General features: G+C 33.8%; 1 protein-coding gene across 1 annotated transcript; it reads left to right on the forward strand.

The window, feature by feature from the left end:
• Positions 1 to 4330: 4330 nt before the first annotated feature.
• LOC133285635 (uncharacterized) lies at positions 4331 to 8782 on the forward strand. The gene is made up of 5 exons (XM_061482886.1): positions 4331 to 4569; positions 5184 to 5300; positions 6820 to 6854; positions 7366 to 7466; positions 8368 to 8782. The coding sequence occupies exons 1-5, from the start codon at positions 4391 to 4393 to the stop codon at positions 8452 to 8454; spliced, it is 519 nt and encodes a 172-aa protein (XP_061338870.1). The 5' UTR covers positions 4331 to 4390; the 3' UTR covers positions 8455 to 8782.
• Positions 8783 to 20756: the final 11974 nt, after the last annotated feature.

Raw genomic sequence — 20756 nt, forward strand, 5'->3', positions numbered from 1 at the left:
TAATAAGAGTATATATAGGCCACACAATCATTAACACACATTATTAACTTTAATTGCTACGCTTAGCATTTTAATCCCAAACTTTGGATTATGAAACTACATAATTTTCTAAGAATTAACATATTTTTATTATATTTTTCTGAGCACCTTTCCGGTACGCGCTTTTCAAAGCCAGTACCGGTTTCTAGCACCAGTTCTCATTATTTGGACTTAAAACTCGTTTTACAAGTCTTACATATTATTCTAGTAATTATCATGCACTTAACTTAATTTTCTGGGATACTTTTTCGGTATGCATTTATACCGACTAGCAGAATCGGTATCTGCACTTTTCTTCCGAAAAACGACTTTCAGCATTCTTAATCACTTACCATAATTATTAAAGCCTCTTAATAATTATTAGGGTCAATTATGGAATCATTTCCTAATTTTGCATAATTAATTAATTAAATACCGTAATTAATGGTGCGGTTTCTTACACATGACGTTTGTCCTTGTCGCCAGAGACAGAGGAATCTTCCTTTTGGGCGGCTTTTTGTTTTTGGCGAGCAAAAAAGGTGAGATCCATGCACTTGTCTGTAAAACATACAATAGTAAAAACAAAAATAAGGTTAAAAGAGGAACATATAGAAAAACATAAAAGAATTTTATAAGTACTTACTTAATTTTCGGCAAACCCAGTCAGGAGAATCTTTGTTAGTTAGGATAGACCGAGGAGTGAGAGAAATATTTTCCTTACATAACTCGGAAGCGAGCTGCTTGAACCAGGTATAAGTTTCATTTTCATCAGTATTCAAATTTTTTGAGTTAGTTAAAAATGCTCTAGCAGAAGTGGTGTAATGATGACTGTTCTAACTAAGAGGAAATTGGGGAGTTCCGTCCTGATTCAGGAAGAAGGCAGAAGGGGGAGCAGGTTGTGAGGAAGAAGAGAAGGCAGAAGGTGTAGCAGGAAGAGCTTCAGGTATACAAATTTTGAAATATTCTTCTTTGAAATTCTTCCAGTTATCTTCATACATACTACACCAACGTAGCCCGGGACGGGCTTTCAATGAAATCCAACTATGACGAGGACATCCTTTGTCAATGGCGTTTCGGAACACAACAAATAGACAGAAGAAAACTCGAAAAGAGTACGCAAATCCAAATGATTGACAGATTATCTCAAACGTATGCAAAAAACACCAACTGTTGGGGTGTAGTTGAGAAGGAGCGACTTCGAGGTGGTTCAAGACATCTACTTGGAACTCGGTAAAGGGTAAAGTAATTTTGAGCTCGAAAAACAAGCACTTGTAGGTAAAAAAGAAAGAGCTCTCACCTTGCCCAGAAGGCGAGCAGATGCGTTCTTCTTCTCCAGGTACAGAAACGCGGAAAGAAGTGATTATTGAGTCACGAAATAGTGGCACTGATTGTAAAGCAGTGTGGAGGGTACTCGACTGATTTTCATAAGAGGAACGAAGCCCTAGAGCTTCTTCATCAACCCATTCTAAACCTTCTACACTAGAGGGTAGTGTGAAGCGAGAAAGGGGGAGTGAACGGTACGGACGATTCCTCGGCATCGCCTGGACGAAACGGTATCAATAAACTTTTAGAAGATATATGATAAGTTTAAATGACTAACATAGAATGTGTTGTTTACAAGTTAGATCCTTGATCTGTCCAGAGATTAACAAGCTGGTACCAGAATATTCAAGAAGACAAAGGTATTGAGGTAAAGAAATTAGGAAGAAGAAGAAGAACATAAAGAACAAATAAACAAGTAATGGGTACAATTCGTCAAGGTGAGCGATGGCAGTATAAGCAAACATTTTTTATACATTAGGCAAAACATAAGAAGGTGAAGCAAGAAACAAGAGAACTTACTTGTATGAAGAACTGAGGGCTTAAAATCAGCAGTAGAAAAGTCACAGCAATGCCTACGTGAAGAAGACAACCAGAATAGCAACGAAAGTAGAACCAGAAAGGAAAGAAGAAGAAAACAAAGAAAGAAGAAGAAGGTAGGAGGATGAGTGAAACCGAAAAAATGGAAAAGGCAGATGGTAATAAAAAGGAAAAGAAATGATGATTGACGTTTCGAAATTGGGAAGCAATGATGATGTTAGGAGGAGTCGTTTCAAATGTCAAGACATTTCAACACTCAAGGTACTCAAAGGGTGACAAGTGGCAGGTAAAAACTGAACAGACAGAAGGTATTTAATGTGTGCATTGGGATAAGGAAAAGAAGAATAAGAAGAGATAAATCAGAAAATAAACTCGGAGTAAATAATTATTAAACTCCGAGCTTGGGGGCTTAATGTTCCGGGTTAGTTACTCTAGTACGGGTTGGAAGAACCCGGGATAACGATACCTGGGTTATGGGGCAGTTGTCTCCTTTATTAGTCCAGGAGGTGGGTCTTGCCATGATGGCACGTCCCAGATAACTACTCATCCACGTCCAAGGTAACCACCTTCTCTCCACGTCCAGTGCAACTATTCTAACTAGGAGTATAAATATAGGGGTTAACATCCCAAGAAGGACACTCACAATTAGAACAAACCAATATTGATGTTCATCCAGAACAATAAATATTTATATTAAACTCAATAAAATGATAACCGTAATCAAACGAATCTAATAGTTGGAACTAAAAACGCAACACATCGCAATCTTTGAACCTTTTTTTAGTTTATGCAATGCGTGTTAGTGTCGGAGAGTGTCGAAAGTTTCAGACATGACACATCAGATTTTTTGATGTATTGGTATATTATAGACTTTTGCCATAAAACACAATAATTTTTATTAAATAACATAATTTTATGTCTTTTAAAAGCATAAATATTAATTTATTTATTAAATGATTCAGAAATGATTGTTTCTATCTAAATATTATTATGTCAGGAAAAAATTTCAATTATTTATTTACAAATTAATAGTTAGTAATAAAAGCGATAATTCTTACTTTCTTATTTTACAAATAATTTTCATTAGAATTATAATAATTAATCTATAAATGGAATCACGGTAAACTTCGACGTTATACTATGATAATATTAAAATAAGATATGAGAAGATTTATTGGCTTTTTCACCCTTTTGCCCCTTATTAATTAATTAATAACTATTTTGCTCCTAATTTGAAACTATCTATCAATCTGCCCCTCTTTAATCGACTACCTTGCATTTTTAATCGACTAAATGGCCAAAATATACAAAAAATGGCTGTTGGGAGATTTAGTCGACTAAATCTCCCTATTTAGTCGACTAAATCTCTATATTTGACAAAAAAAAATAAGTCAGTATGATTTTAATCGATTAAGTAGGGAGATTTAGTCGATTAAATCTCCCAACAACCATTTAGTCGATTAAACATGCAAAGTAGTCGATTAAAGAAGGGCATATTGATAGATAGTTTCGAATCAGGAGCAAAATAATTATTAATTAATTAATGAGAGGCAAAATGGTCAAATAGTCAGATTTATTCTCAAACGATTTTCACTCTAAATTCACAATCTAATCTTATTAGTACGTTATTCATTAAAATAGGAGAAAAGCAATTCATTTATCTATTTCTATTTAACTGTTGTCTTTATGATTGATGCCATTCGAATTAATTTTTTTTTCATAAATAAATATCATTATCGGTCATTCAATAGTATCAATTGTCATGATTTTTTAATGACAAAATTTACAAAATGAAAAAGATAAAATATTACATAACATTAACTTTATTTATTTTTTCAATCAGAAATATTTTAATTAATTGTCTTTACTCTTCAAGGGAGGTTATATTTATAAGGGTTTGGAAAATTTTGTCTAAAACTATTACAATTCGTCTCGTGAGGAATTTGGATAGCTTTTATTAAGTTGTGTGTTTAATATTTACTTTTGTATAAAAAAAAAAATTGTCTAATGTTAACATAAATGATATTATTTTGGAGCAGAAATTATTATTATTTTAATTTTTTAATTTTTCAACTCAAAATAACATGGTTTCGATACACATTAGATAAAATTGTTTAAAATAACATTATATACTTTTTTCTTTACTTATAATCTATTTTTATTTTTAATTTCTTACAACTATATTTTAATTATTGATTACCATTAATTTAATAATTATAATTTATTAAATTATATTTATTAATTAATTATTAATTTTAAATAAATTATAATTATTAAATTAGAAAACAACGATTAAAATGTAACTGTAAATAAAAATAATTTACTCTCGTTTAAAACGACAAATATTTTTTTTATAAATAAATTCTTTCTCTATTTTTTAACGTCAGATAATTTCAGATATTTTTAATTTTTTTATGAAAGGAGGATTAAAAATTTACTCAAGACATTGATAATGGGTGTTGGGAACTGAGTGAGAGGAGGAAGGAGGAAGGAGAAAGGAGAAAGGAGAAAGATGGCGGTGAGGCAAAGAGCAGTAACTGCGCTTCCGAATCTGATACGCAGTTTGCGGAAGGAGCCATTGAAACCCAACAACCATGTCCATGCATTGCCCTCTCTTCGACGCGCTTTCTCTTTGTACGATCAGATCAACCTCATTGACCAAGTCCCTGACGAACAGCTTCGATTTCAAGGGTACCCTCTTTTTTTTCTCTTTTTTTTCTTTTTCATTCTCGAAAATGGGGTGCTTTAATTAATTTATTATTTTTTTAATTGTGGGGATTCAGGGTAGAAAGTTGAATGGGAAAATGGGTTTTTTAGAATAGTCTTTTGGATAACATCATGTTATAGCAATTTCTTTGTTCCTTTCTGCCTTTTTTTGGATTTTTCTTCTCATTATGCAAAATGGGGTGTTTTAAAATTTGTTTTTTAAGTCAGTTTTAATATGGGGTTCAAGGAAGAGAGTTGAATGTGAAAATGGGGTGCTTTAAGTTTTTTTAATTATGGAGATTCAAAGTAGAAAGTTGAATGTGAAATGGGTTTTCTAGATAAGTCTTGGATAACATCGTGTCATGGCAAATGTTTGATGCAGGGACTTAACATAGTTGCAATGTCTTTGTTTCTTTCTGCCTTTTTTTGGATTTTTCTTTTCATTCTGCAAAATGGGGTGTTTTAAATTTAGTTTTAATATGGGGTTCAAGGAAGAGAGTTGAATGTGAATACTTTTAGCTAGCATTGTATTATAGCAGTTAATTGCTGCAAGGACTTGACATGGTTGTAATTTCCTTTTTCTTTCCCCAATTTTTTAGGTATAATGATACAGGGTTTACTGTAAATGGGGTTGAATATGAAGGAAGCTTGCTTTGTGTTGGAAATTTGCTCTTGTCTTGGAAACCAAAGAAGTTCTCAGAGATATCTGCTGATAGGTTTGTTTGTTCTATGTCCCTTGTTTCTCCTCCCTATCCTTTAGTAGTCTTGGTTTTCTTTTAATAAGCATTTTTGTATTATCCTGTTCCTTAAGTGCATTAACTTTTCAAGTTTTCTATCATGAAACTTTGGTAATTTTATCCTTTTTGTGTACTTTTTTCGTCCTGCGGCTTTATATCTAAAGTTGAAGAAAGAAAGGAGCGGTAGTCTGTTCCACCATGGTAATGCAAATCCAAATTCTGTAAATGAAAAGATGCCTTTGAAGCTTGAAGACATATAATATATATTTTTTTTTAACTAATATTAACCCAACCATAATAAGACCTTCCTGAGTATTTTCACACATTCTTAATTTTCTCTCTCAACGTAAAATATTGAAAAACAAAAATATAACCCAAAATCAACCCATCTAGGATTTAGGCCACTAGCACTTTTTTATTGACACAAAGTCAATGTTGTGTATTCGGAAGATAGCTCCCAAAAGCCTTTGACCTTGCTAGTTGATACACCTTAGAGGAAAGTAATGCGAGCTTCACCCAGAACACCACTCCCAATCAAAGGAAGAACTGTGCAACACTTCTGTATGCAAGAAAACCACCAATATAGCAATCAGCCAAAAGATATCAAATTATGTGGAACACAAATAAATGAGGCAGAAAACAACTTTCATATCTGAACAGAACCAAGCAAACCAAACCACTCTCCATTTAAACCCGACTAGTGAGTGTGGGGTGAGGGAAATCCTTGTACGCAACTTTACCTTTACAAATAATTGCAAAGAGGTTGTTTCCCGAATTCGAACCTGTGATCTTTCAGTCACAAAGGAACAGCTTTACCACTGCTCCGGTTCGCCCTCACCTAGGAGAAAATTAGCAACCACATAGGTTAGCTTGAGAATTGTGATGCAACTACCCAAACCAGAAATGAGCGAAGAGCTTGGCAGATAAGCACTTCTGTCAAAATCTATTCAACCCCTAGTGAAATGAAATGCTCTCTCATGTTCAGGCACGTGAATAACTGGGCAGTAAAATGATGGTGGCATGCACAATTTCTGATTCTTGTCGTTCTTTATTTTCTCCAATTTACTTTGTTTTGGAGGATACCCCCTAATTTTAATTGCTTTTCCCTAAAAAATTCTATTTACTAAAATAAATATTCGTAGGACCTATTGTTTTCTTTAATCTTTGACTACTACATCCTGTTTTAAATTTTGTGTTAAATTCCTTTGTGGAGAGTACTTATAATGCGTTCATTATCCTTCTTTATTTTGTATCTCATTAGATTGGAGAATATGAGAAATGGATGATAACTTCTGCTAAATGGCAATGACTTATCTGACTAATTATCCCCTCTGATAAAAAGGATGTGAACATCATTGTGATAGTTATGTGACAGGCAAAAACAGCAAGAAGTGAATGCATTATAACATTCCAGTTCCATATCTGCTCTATTAGGGGAATATCTATTATTTGTCTTGCATGACTATCTTATTTGTTGTCATATTTTTCCTTGTTGCAGCTTATCGTTCTTCCAAATTGTTCGTCCAATTCCAGGTTGGGTTTTTTAGTTTTGCCATTCTTTTTTTTACTTGACTTTGTGGTTTTCCCTTTTTTTCTTATTCAATTTTATTTTTCCTCATAGATTTCCTATTTGGGTAATTTTTAGGGATGCTTCGTAATGTGTAATTCTATAGATGAAAAATTACTGAATTCATGGTTTGCTTTTTAATTCACTGGGCAAGTGGTTGCTATATTGAAGACTGATGGTCCCTATACATGCACTTTTAGTTTCTTAGTGTTTAGATGGGACCTTAAAGCTGATAGGTATCCCACTGTCACAATTAATGCAAATTAATCGAAGTAATGGCATTTCACTTTTTCTTGAATTTATATAATTTTCTTTTCTACTGTTCTCTCTCTTTGGATTTATTGTGTCTTTTAGGTAATCACTAATCACTTTGAACTAATTACAAGAAACTGTTTGTTGTTATATTACTAAATCGATGCTATGATCACCTATCAAATTGACCCATAGTAGCTGACACTTGGAAGAATTATTTCTCAGAGATTTTGATTCTTGGCTGTGGAAGGAACATTCAACCTGTAGATCCTGAAATTAGACGGTTTATTCGGTCTGCTGGCATGAAGTTAGAAGCTGTTGACTCGGTATAGACGATTGCTTTGATATATGAGATTTGTGCATGACTTTGTTAGTATTCATTATTATGTTTAATAAAGTAATCTAAATTAAACAAGCAGATGGATCCTTAGGACACAAGTACACTGAGGAAATGGGAACTATTAACCTTGTTTAGAAGATTTTGAAAGCTAGGGACTAGAACAAGATAGAGGGTGCCTGAGTCCCATCTTTTCTACCCTAAATCCCAAAAGTTTTATAAATCTTTTTTTTCCCCTCGGGGAAGATTTTTATGGGATCGCATTAAGATAATACCTGACAAACTTTGTCTAAAATTTGGTTTGAAAATGTGATGTCAGATAGTGAGAGAATCAAAGTACAAAATGGCTGATGAGAGAATTCAAGCATGATAGCACAAATGATTAGGAAAGTGTGTAATTTTGATATACTATCAGTGAAACTATTTTATATTATCATTCAATCATATGTTATCACATCATTGAAAGAATTTAACTACGCAAAGAACTATACGTTGAACTCTTCTAATGATGTGGCAACAAATAATTGGATGATAGTGTTAAAAAGTCTTATACTGAACTGTGGATCAATATTAAATCCTTGGAAATATATGTTTGCAAAGTCATTTGTGGTATTGTCCTGGGTAGGACTTTAAATGGAGAGAATCTTGTGGAATTTCCATTTTGCTTGAACCATTTAATGTTTAGTGGTTATAGATAATTTGCAATGGTGTTTAATTATTGAACAACGATTTTAATATATGTTAATGGTAGCCTAAAATTGATCTATAGCATAGTTCTCATAAAATAATTCTAAATGGTATAAGGAACAAGCCAACCAAAATGACCACTACCAGTTTGACTGCTTCTCTTTGAATTTTGAATATTTTCATGATTTATTTGTTATTACCAGAGAAATGCATCATCAACTTTCAACATACTGAATGAAGAAGGTCGTGTTGTGGCTGCTGCTCTTCTTCCATATGGAGTTTCTTCATGAAGCTTGGACCTACATTCTTAGTAGCCACCACCACTTTCCAAATGTAGATTTATCCCAAGTCCTTGGCGATTGCTTTGGTTTTCCATGTAGCAAGCTTTGACATAGCAATAGTACATTGTGAATTAAGATGGTTAATGGCAAATCTCAAATGTAATAAGAATAATTAAAATGTATACACTGCAGCTCTTATAAATCCCAGCAAAACTGGCCTCTAGTTAGTGGCTGTCTGGTTTTAATGCTATGTCATTTTCTTAGAGGTGAAACTAAAGCTCTATATTTCTTCTATTATTGGGTGTTGTTGCCCAATCCTGGTTTTTTGTTTTTCCTAGAATAATGGTTCTTGAGGTGACTTGTTAAATAATTATGTTTGGAGTTCATTTGGATAGATAACTAACAATTAATAAATATTTGAGATTTAATTTACGTATCTAAATTTCCAATAATTTATAGGTGGATATTGTCATTTCCTGTTTGTTTAAGATTTTTTTAGCTTCTTTTCTAGGCAAGGCTAAAGTCTAGTTCATGAACATGGTTGATATCTCTGCTGCCATTTTGGTTAATCTTGTGTATAGTCAAGTAGATGAAGGTGAAAAAGTAAGGAGGGAGTTAATGTCTCTCATATTGATTGATTCTTGTATATTTTCATGGAAGGAGACCGGAAATAAATGGTAGGCATATTTTTGCATATATCATGATTTGGAGGTTCTCATTAACCATGCATATAACTCAATTAGAAGTATTGTGCTTTTGTGTCTTGTTGTTAACCCCAACTAGTTAATGGTACTGCTTTGCTTCCCCAACAATGTGGTAATGACTTTTTTAAAAGTTTAGTTAATGATAAGCTATTCAAACAAAGGAATTAAAATGGGTATAAATACGTGTGGAAAGAGTTTATGAGATAAGTTTCGTCAAAGCTAATAAATTTATATATTGGGCTTATCTAAAGTGCTTATTTGTATTATCAAAGCATGAATATTTTATTTCTTTTATTTTCTTAAAAAAATGAAGAATTTTTTTGTTTAAATGTTAATGTGGCTTTTATACTTAAGAGGGTGTAATTTGAGTATAACAATTTTTTTTGATAATGGCCCTTTTTTATTTTTAAATTACCATTTTATTCAAACTTTGATATATGAAAAGCTCAACAATATATTCAAACAAATCATTATACACATTTTTTTCACAATTGTACAACCTATATTGGTATCACTACACATTGCTGCAAACCCAGTATTTCATGAGCGTACGAAACATATTGAAATCGACTGTCACTTAATTAGGGAACACATTTCAAAAGGATCATTGCAAACTTTTCCTGTAGATTCCTCCAACCAACTTGTAGATTTACTCACCAAGGCCTTGCATCCCACACAGTTCAACTTTTTGCTTTCCAAGACGGGTGTCACAAATATCCACTCTCCGTCTTGAGGGGTATTAAAGATAGAATTTTTTTTTCTTTTTCCATTTATCTTCTCTGTTACTGTTTGTTACTGATTTTTTGTTTTGGTCATTTCTGTTTTTCCTCTTGCGCATTTTACGGGAGCTTGTTATCATTTGTAAACTTCCTATATAATAGGAAATCAATACAAATAGATATAAAAATTATATTTATATAGATTCATAAAATCAAAAATTAGATGCTAAAAAAAAAGACGATTTTGTTGATTCATTTTTGATCGAATGGATATAGTATTGAATTAGGATCAATGCTTGAGAATAGAAATAATGCGCGCGCATTTATGTAGGTATTCATTTTTGTTCATATATCATAATCATATATGTTATATATGTTACGGTAAATAACAGAAAATGTAATAGATTTCCAAATTTTAAATCATGGATACATACATATCCTTATTATACTGAAACGACTTCCATTATGCGTATCAAACCAATAGCAATTTATACAAGCTAAATCTTCTAATCGAGAATTTGGCCAAAGAAACAATTTTAAATTCATTAGTTTTTTTTATATCTATCAAGATCTTTATTTTTCATCAAAACGACAGATGAAATGAATGCAATCGGTCTTTGTTTTTATGCTACATTCAGTTTCTCTGTTTGTAAAAGTACTCTTTTTTTTAAATTTCTCTCATGCTTACATTTTTTCGAACGATTTCAGGAGATCAATTGGGGAAATTGGCAATAGCATAGCACAGATGTTTGGGCTCGTGTTTCACCTTCTTGTTTTGGATCATGTCTATAATAGTCCTAACCTAATTAATTAGCAAATTACATGTAATTAAATAATTAAGCATGTTTTAGTGAGTAAAATTAAGTATAAGGCTTAATGAAATGAATCTGAGTCACTTTGGAGTTAAAAAGTGTACTCAGTGAAAATTAAGGGGTATAAATGGGTGTAGGCAAAAGTACCCAAAATATAAAGATAAAAATATAAATATTCCTAGAATAATATTCCAGACTTTTGGGTAAAGTTTGGTAATTAATGGAGTTGAATAGATAGATGAACTAATACCCACATGTTACTACTTAACCTATGTTAAGTGATAAAGTAACTAAAGAAAACCCATTTCCCCCCGGAAACCCGTCGACAGAAACAGAGGGAAAGAAGAGAGGAAGAAGAGAGAAATGAAGGAGAAGAGGGAGAGAGAACCTAGGGGGAGCAAATCCCAACCGATTGGAGTGATTCAAAAGCCTAAACCACTCTAAATCTTCCCCTATTTCATAATCCAAGCTTAGTTTTGAGTGGGGAGCATTGTGGAGAGGGATATTGGCTCTCAAAAATTCGGCCCTTTGTGAGATTTTGGAGTTTTGGGAATTTCTACCTCCATGGGAGCTTGAGGAACGCTCCTTGCTTGGTTGTGCAACCATTGGTGGTAAGATTCTAACCCTTGAACCTCATGATTCCTTGAGATTGCATGAGTTAGGGTTTATGAATAGTGTTTTAGGGTTTTGATGGAATGTTGTTAAGTTAGCTATGTTCTAGGAAGAATGGAACTTAGAGCATGTTGTGAAAAATGCTAGGAACTGCGTTTAATCGGTGAAAATGAGTTTAGATAGCTAAATGAGTATATTTGTAAAATGGCAAGAATATGATGCTTGATATTGGATTTCTTGCATTGTTAATAAATGGTTTGGTTTGGTTGGTTGTTGATTATGCCTTGGTGTTGTCTAGGATTGAGGCATTTGGACCAACCGTGAGTGATCAACCATTGGAGCAAGCTATGGAGCTTGATTAGCTCCATTGGATAGGTGAGTTCATGCTTATGTTTGGTATGAATTGTATAGCTTGGTTGATAGCTATGAGATGTTATTGGATGCAATATGTGTTGATTGCATTAAACCTTGTGTAGGTTTTGTTTAAGAAGTGAAGTATTGTAATTGACTGACTGTGGAACCTGTTGGTGGTGAACAAAGGTTGACTGAAGCATTGAGGTAAGCCTTCGGACCTTGAGTGTAATTCCCTTGATTGTTCCACAAGCCCTGAAAGGGTAGTGGTGATTATAGTGTATATAAATGCAATAAAATAGTGTAATGCTTTGTTATACGTATGTGTATGCATTTGGTGTGGCATAGGATGGTGTTTCCCTATGTTGGTATGTGGCATGACGATGCGTAAATCATACTTGGTAGTTAGCTGGCGAGTAGGACTATTTGCATCTGAGTTTCCTTAGGACAGCTTGAGAGCTCGAGGGATTTCTCCTGGAGATGTTATTGCACTTTGCATAGATATGTATTTACTGCATTATTATTGTTATTGCTATTACACTGATATGGAACTGTGGGGTGGAGAGATGCTCCAAGGACCCCTGGTTTACTGGATATATTCGTATATCTCACCCCGTGTTGTGGGGACCCCCTTTCAGGTAAGGATGCTGCAGGAGCCTCTGGTGGCAAGTGGCCATATCTGGATTAGCATATGCATGAAGTGTTGCATTTTTGAGATTATACATGTTGTTTTGTAGCTCACATGTATATAATTGTAATTAATAGGCAATGATAGATTGATGATTGGTATATCGGAATGAACTTAGCCTATGCTTATGCCTTTGGTCATCTCTTTTGTTGATGGGAGCCAAGAGAATGATCATAGTGTTTTGTAAGCTAAGTTCCATGATTCGTAATGTATATGTACTGTAAATGATGCCTACTTGAAATTCAATATATGCATGCTTGTTATGTATTGAGTTATTGAATTGGTTGGGCTGAGAATCAATTAGGTACCTTTTGTTTAAATTGGGAAATGTTGAGAAAACAAATACATCCTGTCCGATTGACCAATTTTCATACCCAATGTGATGGAATTGGACTTTGATGTCTCTATAGAAGTTGTAGAAATTTCTCTTAGCTTTCCATAGAGACCAAAATGGTGTAATTTGAGTGAGTATAGCTCAAGTTATGAGTGGAAAACCATAGGTAGGTTAAATGACCTTGTTTTGGGTCACCCAGCCCTGTGGATGGCGCTTGGGGCGCCAGATTCACGCTTGGGGCGCCAAATTACGGGATCAGACAGTAGCATCCACGCTAAGGGCGCCACTCCCACGCTGGGGGCGCCAACTTTCTGTTTTCCCACGCTCTGGGCGTGGATCTCACGCTACGGGCGCGGGGTTCTGGAGATTTCGCACCCTTTTCTTAGAAAATGCATAACTTTGGCTACGGTGCTCCGATTTGAGCGCGGTTTAAACCCACGCGTAGCTAATGAAAATTCCTATAACATAGTAGAAGATGGGAATCATAAAAGGAGTTCAGAATTAGTTTGATAATTAAAGTGATGAAGACATTTAACGACGTATTGTCAAGTAGAATGAGAATATAATATTAAGTTTAGTCCCACTATTCCGCGAAGTATATATAGTTATGATCACGCACTTGGTTATTTAAATCCGGCTTGTTTAAAAAGGAAAAATTTATCCGGTTTTCTAATTGAACCAATGTGATTGTAACTGCGCTTAATGCCGTACGCAATGATAACAATCCGGTTCTAGAACGGGGCGTTACAATGTCTGATTGTGGTAAGGATCTTTAGCACAAGCATCCCATCATTATTGGTTTTGTCATGGCTGCTGTTCTGTATCCATACATGACGATGTGCTTTGCAAAATCAGTGAGTTGGATGACTTTTTCAACATATGTCTGGTTTTGCTGGTTATTGTTTTTGTTTGTTTCCGATTTCTTGGGGCATGGCACTCATAGTGCTTGCTGAATTGCTACTACTAACACTGGTGAACAGATACCAGTGTCAGACGCCTTTGCTGCCCCTCAACGGTCGGTGGTTCCTATTTTTATTTTTTTGTATAAATGGTTCCTATTAATATTGAGGAGGGGCTGCCTATCACTCGTCCTGCTGAGTGCTGAGTGCTGAGTGATCAGAAACTGGCTTATTTGATATTACAATTGGAAATTCCTATTAATATTTTCGCCTATCACTCGTACTGCTGAGTGATCAGAAACTGGCTTTTTAGTAGATATTAGAATTGAAAATTCCTATTAATATTGCTGCCTATCACTCGTGCTGCTGAGTGATCAGAATCTGGCTTATTAGTAGATATTAGAATTGGAAAATTTGAGAACCTGTGAATACATTTGGTATTGATGTGTAGGTATATTTTTGCATATGTAGGTATTGATATGTAGGTATATTTTTTTTATTTTTTTTTTAGTATAGAATGTGTAGGTATATTAACCATGACCCCAACTAGTTAATGGTTCCCCAACAATGTGGTAATGACTTTTTAGAACATTTAGTTAATGATAAGCTATTCAAACAAAGGGCTGACCCGCAGGCCAAACTTTTTTTTCATCAAAATTTTCATTATTTAAAAATTATTTGTAAATATAAGTAAAAATTATTGAGATTTTGATGGAGAATTTAATAGAAAGTGAAATATGAAAGAAAAGAAAATAAAGTGTCAAAAAAAAAGAAAAGAAAGAATAAAATAAGAATATGTATGAGCAAAGAGTCCTATATAATGACCTTTCTTAGATGCATTTTTAAACATGGAAGTCATGAAAAAACAAAGTGTCACATGTTATGAACCATATGAAAGGTCATCCATAATTCATGTGAAATGTCATCCATAATTCATGTGAAAGGTAATCCATAATCTATGTGAAAGGTCATCCATAATATTTTACAATACCCCTTTGGATGTATTCTACAATTCAACACACCATTAGCGTGATGATTATAGAATATATCAAAGGTCATAGAAATAAAGAGTCAAATGTTATGAACCATGTGAAAGTTCTTCCATAATATTTTACAACAAAAATGAATTTTTCTGTAGTGATATGTTTTAACAGAGATTTTCATCTGCGCATCAATAAAAATAAAATTTTCTATTGACATCTAAGCATGTTATACATCCAAATTTGTATTGAAACATATCGTATACAATGCACTTTAGTAATTTTGTGGATAATAATAACTAATTTTTTTTTGTAACAATAGTAATTAAAGAAAATCAATTATTTTACTTTCAAATATATGACATACTAAGAGCATTTATTCGATACTGGTATTAAGATAATTTTTCTATCATTACTTTTAGTTTTCCAGTATAATTGTTGTATTATGTTATTACTCCCGATGAGAAAATCTTTATTTGATGGCATCATTTAATAATGAATTTAGTAAAAGCAGTAACTAAATTTTTACTTATATTAAAATTTTGTTTACATTTCCACTTGTATATTTATGTACAAATCTTACTTTATTAAAAATTTAAATTATAAAAATTTATAATTTGTATAAAATATGTTAAGAAAGTGTTAAAAATGTATTTGTTAAAATATTTTTTAATGTATTGAATATGATAAAAAAATTGTGAAATTATAATTTTGGATGGCCCGCGGGCTGGCTCGAACCGATAGGACTTTTGGCCCATGCGGGCCTTGATTATTGAAGTTCATTTGGCCCTGCGGGCTTTTTGGCTTTAACCCACACGAGCTAGGGCCAAATGGGACGGGCTGGCCCATTTTGACAGCTCTAATGGCATGTAAAAGATATCAAGGAGAAAATAAATAAATCGTTATAATTTAAAAATAAGGGTTGACATTAGTGCAAACTCAATTTATTCTAGTTCGATCATTTCCGTTGTAACCTACGTCCAGATTGATAACTGCTCAATAATTCTTTATTATTGGTCAATCTTCGCGGGAGCTTGACAAATATTTACAATCTCTAAGTTTCTGAGTGCCTGGGTTTATAACCTTAAAATTTTATGGGACTTGATGCTTCTGGTTGGATTGTGATTGCTTTGTCATTAAAGGGGCGTTTGGTTCGGGAGAAATTTTTTTTACTAGGAAAATAGAATTAGTAGGAATATGGTGGAGAAATGAGTTAAGTAGGAAAGTTAAAAAAAAGTTGTTTGGTTGGAGCGAAATTTAACCGGGAAAATTGAGTTAAATATATTAAGTCCATGTTTGGTTGAGATAAAATTTTGATGGAAAAATATGACAAAATTACAAAACAACCCTTATTAAAAGAGTGAGTGTGTCATGCTGCTCTTCCGGGTGCTTTGATACATTGCCATATGATTTTCAGCTTCAGGAATTGTTTGGAGGGGATTGAAGTCAATAAAGAATGTCCTAATCTCCATTGGAGCAAGTTCAACCACTAGCTTTGCAGGATCAACAGGTCCTCCCCTCACCACCTTAGATTCTTGAGTGAAACCTTCTACCTTCCAGACTAACTTCTTCTTTTCCATTTCAGCTCTTTCTTGATTAGCAGACAAACTCATCTCTGTCACTTTACTTATCTGAAAATTCCGAGTTGTTAAAATGAAACTATAAGCAGTAGTGCTACAATAGAATGTATTAGAAAGAAAGAAAAGAGAAGAATGGCAGAAGCAAAAGTGCTACAACACTAAGAAAAGAAAAGAACAGAGAGTGAGCGAGGGTACGTTTGTCTATTTTTGATTTCCCATTTTGCATTTAGATGGATAACAAGAAAATACCACCTCCAGACTGTCTTTCCTAACAGTGACTTTTCTTGCTTTTTACCAGCATTTTTCAAAAGCTATGTAAATAGAAGAGATGAGAAAATACTTCAAAACTCTGTACCAAACATGGACATCACCCTTTGCCAAACTCAGATGCATAGGAAAGTTTTTGAAAATCTTCAACCAAACACCACCTAAATCATGACCCCGGTGGATGTCTTGCACCCTAAAAAATATAAAATATGCGAGCAAATATACTATTGAGGAACTAGTGTTGCAGGTAGGTGAATGTGTCTACTTATAGCCAAGTCGTCCTGCTAAAGGCCGAGATGCAACCGGAGGGGCATATAGCCAATTTATCGGGATGAACTTGTGATTCTCATTTTGCACTGCCAGCGCAAGCGAATTTCATGTAGCATGTGTGTACTAGCACTTATATTGGTCCCAGTCTTGGTCATTCGACAATTCTGGATAAGTTAAGACTTAACTGCAGTAAAGTTAAGTATAAATTCATTTCACATAAGAAATCAAGAAATTGCATAATATCTATTTTAACTGTCGATGAATATCTTATTTTAATCTTAAGGATTAAGAAACGATCCCACCATGTTTTTAAGGCGCAAAAGCATTCTTTATTTTGGTTTTTGAAAAAGGTGATAAAAGAAGACATATTTAAAATAAATAGTACAAAACTTTAATTTCCACACCTAGTTATACGTAGGTTGTCCAATGATCTTTGTTGCCTTGCTAACATTTATGCAAGTAGCGCGCAAGTATACGCGACAACAAGTAATATAGAGCGTATTTGAGACCCTAACATCGTTCCCACAATGATCAATTAGCGTTTTCGACTTGATTAAAATTTACAATTGCTAAAACTGAATCTAATCTAAAAAGAGAGTAAAAATAAAAATAAAATAAACGCAAAACTAATCTAAAATAGCACTTACCACATTACTCTATTTTTTTTATAATTTTCTGAATTAATTTCTTGAGCTAAAGGATGAAACATAGTAGGACAACAATTTGAGTATCTGATGTAAAGAGATTTTTATATATAAAAAAATGTAAAACAAAATGATGATTGAAAAATTAAAAATCAGAGGAGAATAAAATTGAGTTGATGAAAATGTTTAGAAAAATAGGTTGGGCTTTGGTTTACCTTTTCCACAGCAATGGAAAGACTGGCAGTTACAGATTACTAAAATTTAATTCCCAGTTAACAGATCACTCTTGTTGATCTTAATCCCTTAAAATCATTTTATCCATAACTTTCATTCACACATCCATGTGCTAAATGAAGTGAGGACTCTTGAATCACAAGTCTAAAATTACATGGTGGCTGTCCTTATCCCTAAGTGACAGCTCTTGAATGCTCTCACAATCAAGTCCATGTGCTTAATGCATTTCCAGAATTAGTCACCTCTCAATGATTTCTTCCTAAAACAACATCTACCATAAGGCCTCAATGAGAGAATGTATACATATAAAGCATGACATTAAACAACTGAGAATCAAAGTTTAACAAAAGAAATTAACAATCATCCATTACTGAGGTTCGGGTAACCTAGACCCAACCTTGAAAGGTTTAGCTCATACCCATAAGGGTTGAGCTACAAAAACAGCAAATGAAATGAAAAAATTACAGGGAAAATAAGTGCAGAAATCGTAAAATACAGTATGAGTCCTATTCACCAGAATAGCCTCAGTACTGTACTGACATGCTCTAATCCAAACAGCATAAACTCCATTACAGTACCAGAAAACGAAAATAAAACTAAAGAAAAATGGAAAAGAGAAATGAAAAAGAGGAAGAAGAAGCTCCCTACAGTGACGCTCTTCCTTCTTTTATATTCTCTTCTTTTGCATGTGAAGCCTCGTGACCCTTGCATCAACAGCCACGTGTCCTCACTCTCACGCTTTGGTCATCCTTTGCGCAAGCATTTTTTTCTTTCCACGCCCACTCCTTGCCAACGAAGCGTAACTGCCACAGGTTCACAAAACAGTTGGGGTTTTCTTTTGTAAATTGTATTTTGTGAAAATCGTTTGGTTTAGACTTGGGTTAGATGAACCATTTTGCGTGAACACAACTCAAGAAGTGGTTTTTGTGGTTCAATGATCATAAAGGAATGAGGTTGGGTGAAAATGGGTTGGTTTGCAAGATGAGGGTTAGGGTTCGATGGTTACACAATGCTCTTCCAATTGTGCCTCACGCTACTTTGTCTTTCTTTCTTCCAATTTCTTTTCTTTTTGTGGCTCAATTGGGCTCTTCTGCCTTGCCTTACAAAATCCAGCCCACTTCTTTTCTTCTTATTTTTTCTTTTTCTTTTCTTTCTTCTTTGCTTTGGAAAATATTAATAAGTGGGTTTGAAACATAAAATTGAAGCCCATTAGCATTTAAATCAACAACATTTCCACTCAATGTAATTGGGGTATCGATTAACACAAAGAGTATTCTTTTTTATACATTTTCATATTAAAAACCATATGTTTTAAGTCACATCTCATGGACTTATCAATCTTCATTTGCAATTGGTTGGTGTTCCAAGCTCCCCTTAATGTAACGACCTAACTCTTGAAACCTTTTTGTCACATAATTGTTCTTTGCAGGAGCAATGAGACGCTAATTTTTGTGCTCAAATACAATGAAACATAAATGAATTATAAACCGTAATATGTTGCTTTCGGGTAGTTTGCACATTCGATTCAATTTATCTGCAAACGGAGAATCCATTCATTTGCAATATCATATGGATTGTAAGATCAATGGTTTGGAAATTAAACGATCTAGAATTAGGATGTTGGATAGGCAACCACTCGGACGCTTAAAGACAATAGTTTATATCTAGGCATGTTTGTTGCAATCAAGTTCAAGAAAAAATCTACAGCAATTAACAAAGGAAGATATCCGGTGCATATCGTGGGTGTATTGCATATTATATTTTCCCTTTTATAATTTTTTTATCTGCAAGTAGTAGCAGAGTTAAAAATATGGAAAAAGAAAGAAAACACTTATCTTATTCGCTTTTCTAAGTGTTCGCGAATGTTCGAACCACCGGTACTTGTAAAATTATGGAATTGTGGTATTATTGACGTGCGGGGCAAAGCATTCCTCATTTTTGAAGCCATCAGCAGAGGGGATTTTTGTGGAGCAAAACCGAACTTGAATGATGACTTCAGTATTGGTGAATTGCAGCATTGTTCATCTCTCACCTTGGTTTTGACAAGGTTGCCTTCTTCATGTTCATCATGTCAGTACGATGGGAATCAAAATTTATTGATTCCTATATATGGCGCCAAATGTTCTATCAATGTCTAGCTGAAGAGCTAGTTATTATTGTATCTAAGAAGCAAAGGTAGAGATGATTGACAATGGAAAGTCCAGTATCTCTAGCCAATAGTCCGATGGTATGAATAAGGAATGTGTGTGTGAATCACCCACTTAGTGAATAGGAAGTGCTATTGGCATACGTGTGAAGGCTATAACCATGGTGACAGGCCTTGTGAATATGTGAGTACCGAAGACCATTTAACTAGTCTATAATAGAAAACAAAGATATGGGCATTTGTCAATATTTTATGATGCTCAATTCATCTCCCTTCTTGAATATGAATCTAACAATCCTAATGCCTTTAATATGGTTACTAGCTAGATGTTAGGTAACAAAATATCATTAAGCTAAAATAGAGTCGAGAGAATTCGAAATTTCAAGACACTATTATCCGAACCAATTGGCCAGGTAAGTGTAAATACAGGGGGAGTCTCTCCGTGCTATGCAACCGTGACTAATTAAATAACTACTGAATTTAAGGCTATGCCTTTTAACCACTTTCTTATACACCAACTGTGTAATTTGTCTTAAATTTACCTATCAAGAGATCAACAAATACGCCAATTGAAGTGACACACAAGATTTACGTGAAAAACCCAATTGGAAAAAATCACTGGTAAGATCAAAGAAGATTTTCACTATGTAGAAGAAATAATAACTTCTCTAAAACACAAGGAGAGAATAATATTACTCTCTCTTTTATTAGGAAAATACACCTCACTCAAAATAATACTCAAGAGACACTTGGTGTTTTTTCCCTCTAAATTGGGATGCTAAGAGAACTATTTCTCTTGAATTTTGGGATGCTAGAAACCATTGGCAAACACCCTATTTATTGGCATAGGGAGCTGCACAACTTGATCACTCAATTGATTTTGTTTTATGTAATTGGTACAGTGTATAACATGTGATTTAAATCACTGTTTTAAAACTCGGTCCGAACATCGACTCGGTCAAGGTAATGAGCTACTAGATCATTGGTTCAATTGATGGATCATTGGTTCAACCTGTTTAATTAAATTTATATTAAATTATATAATAAATATATTATCAGGTGCATTTTTAC

This window comes from Gastrolobium bilobum, unplaced genomic scaffold (genome assembly GCF_033153095.1).
Source record: "Gastrolobium bilobum isolate Gb01-03AN ecotype WA unplaced genomic scaffold, APGP_CSIRO_Gbil_v1 utg10055, whole genome shotgun sequence".
Classification (NCBI taxonomy): domain Eukaryota; kingdom Viridiplantae; phylum Streptophyta; class Magnoliopsida; order Fabales; family Fabaceae; genus Gastrolobium; species Gastrolobium bilobum.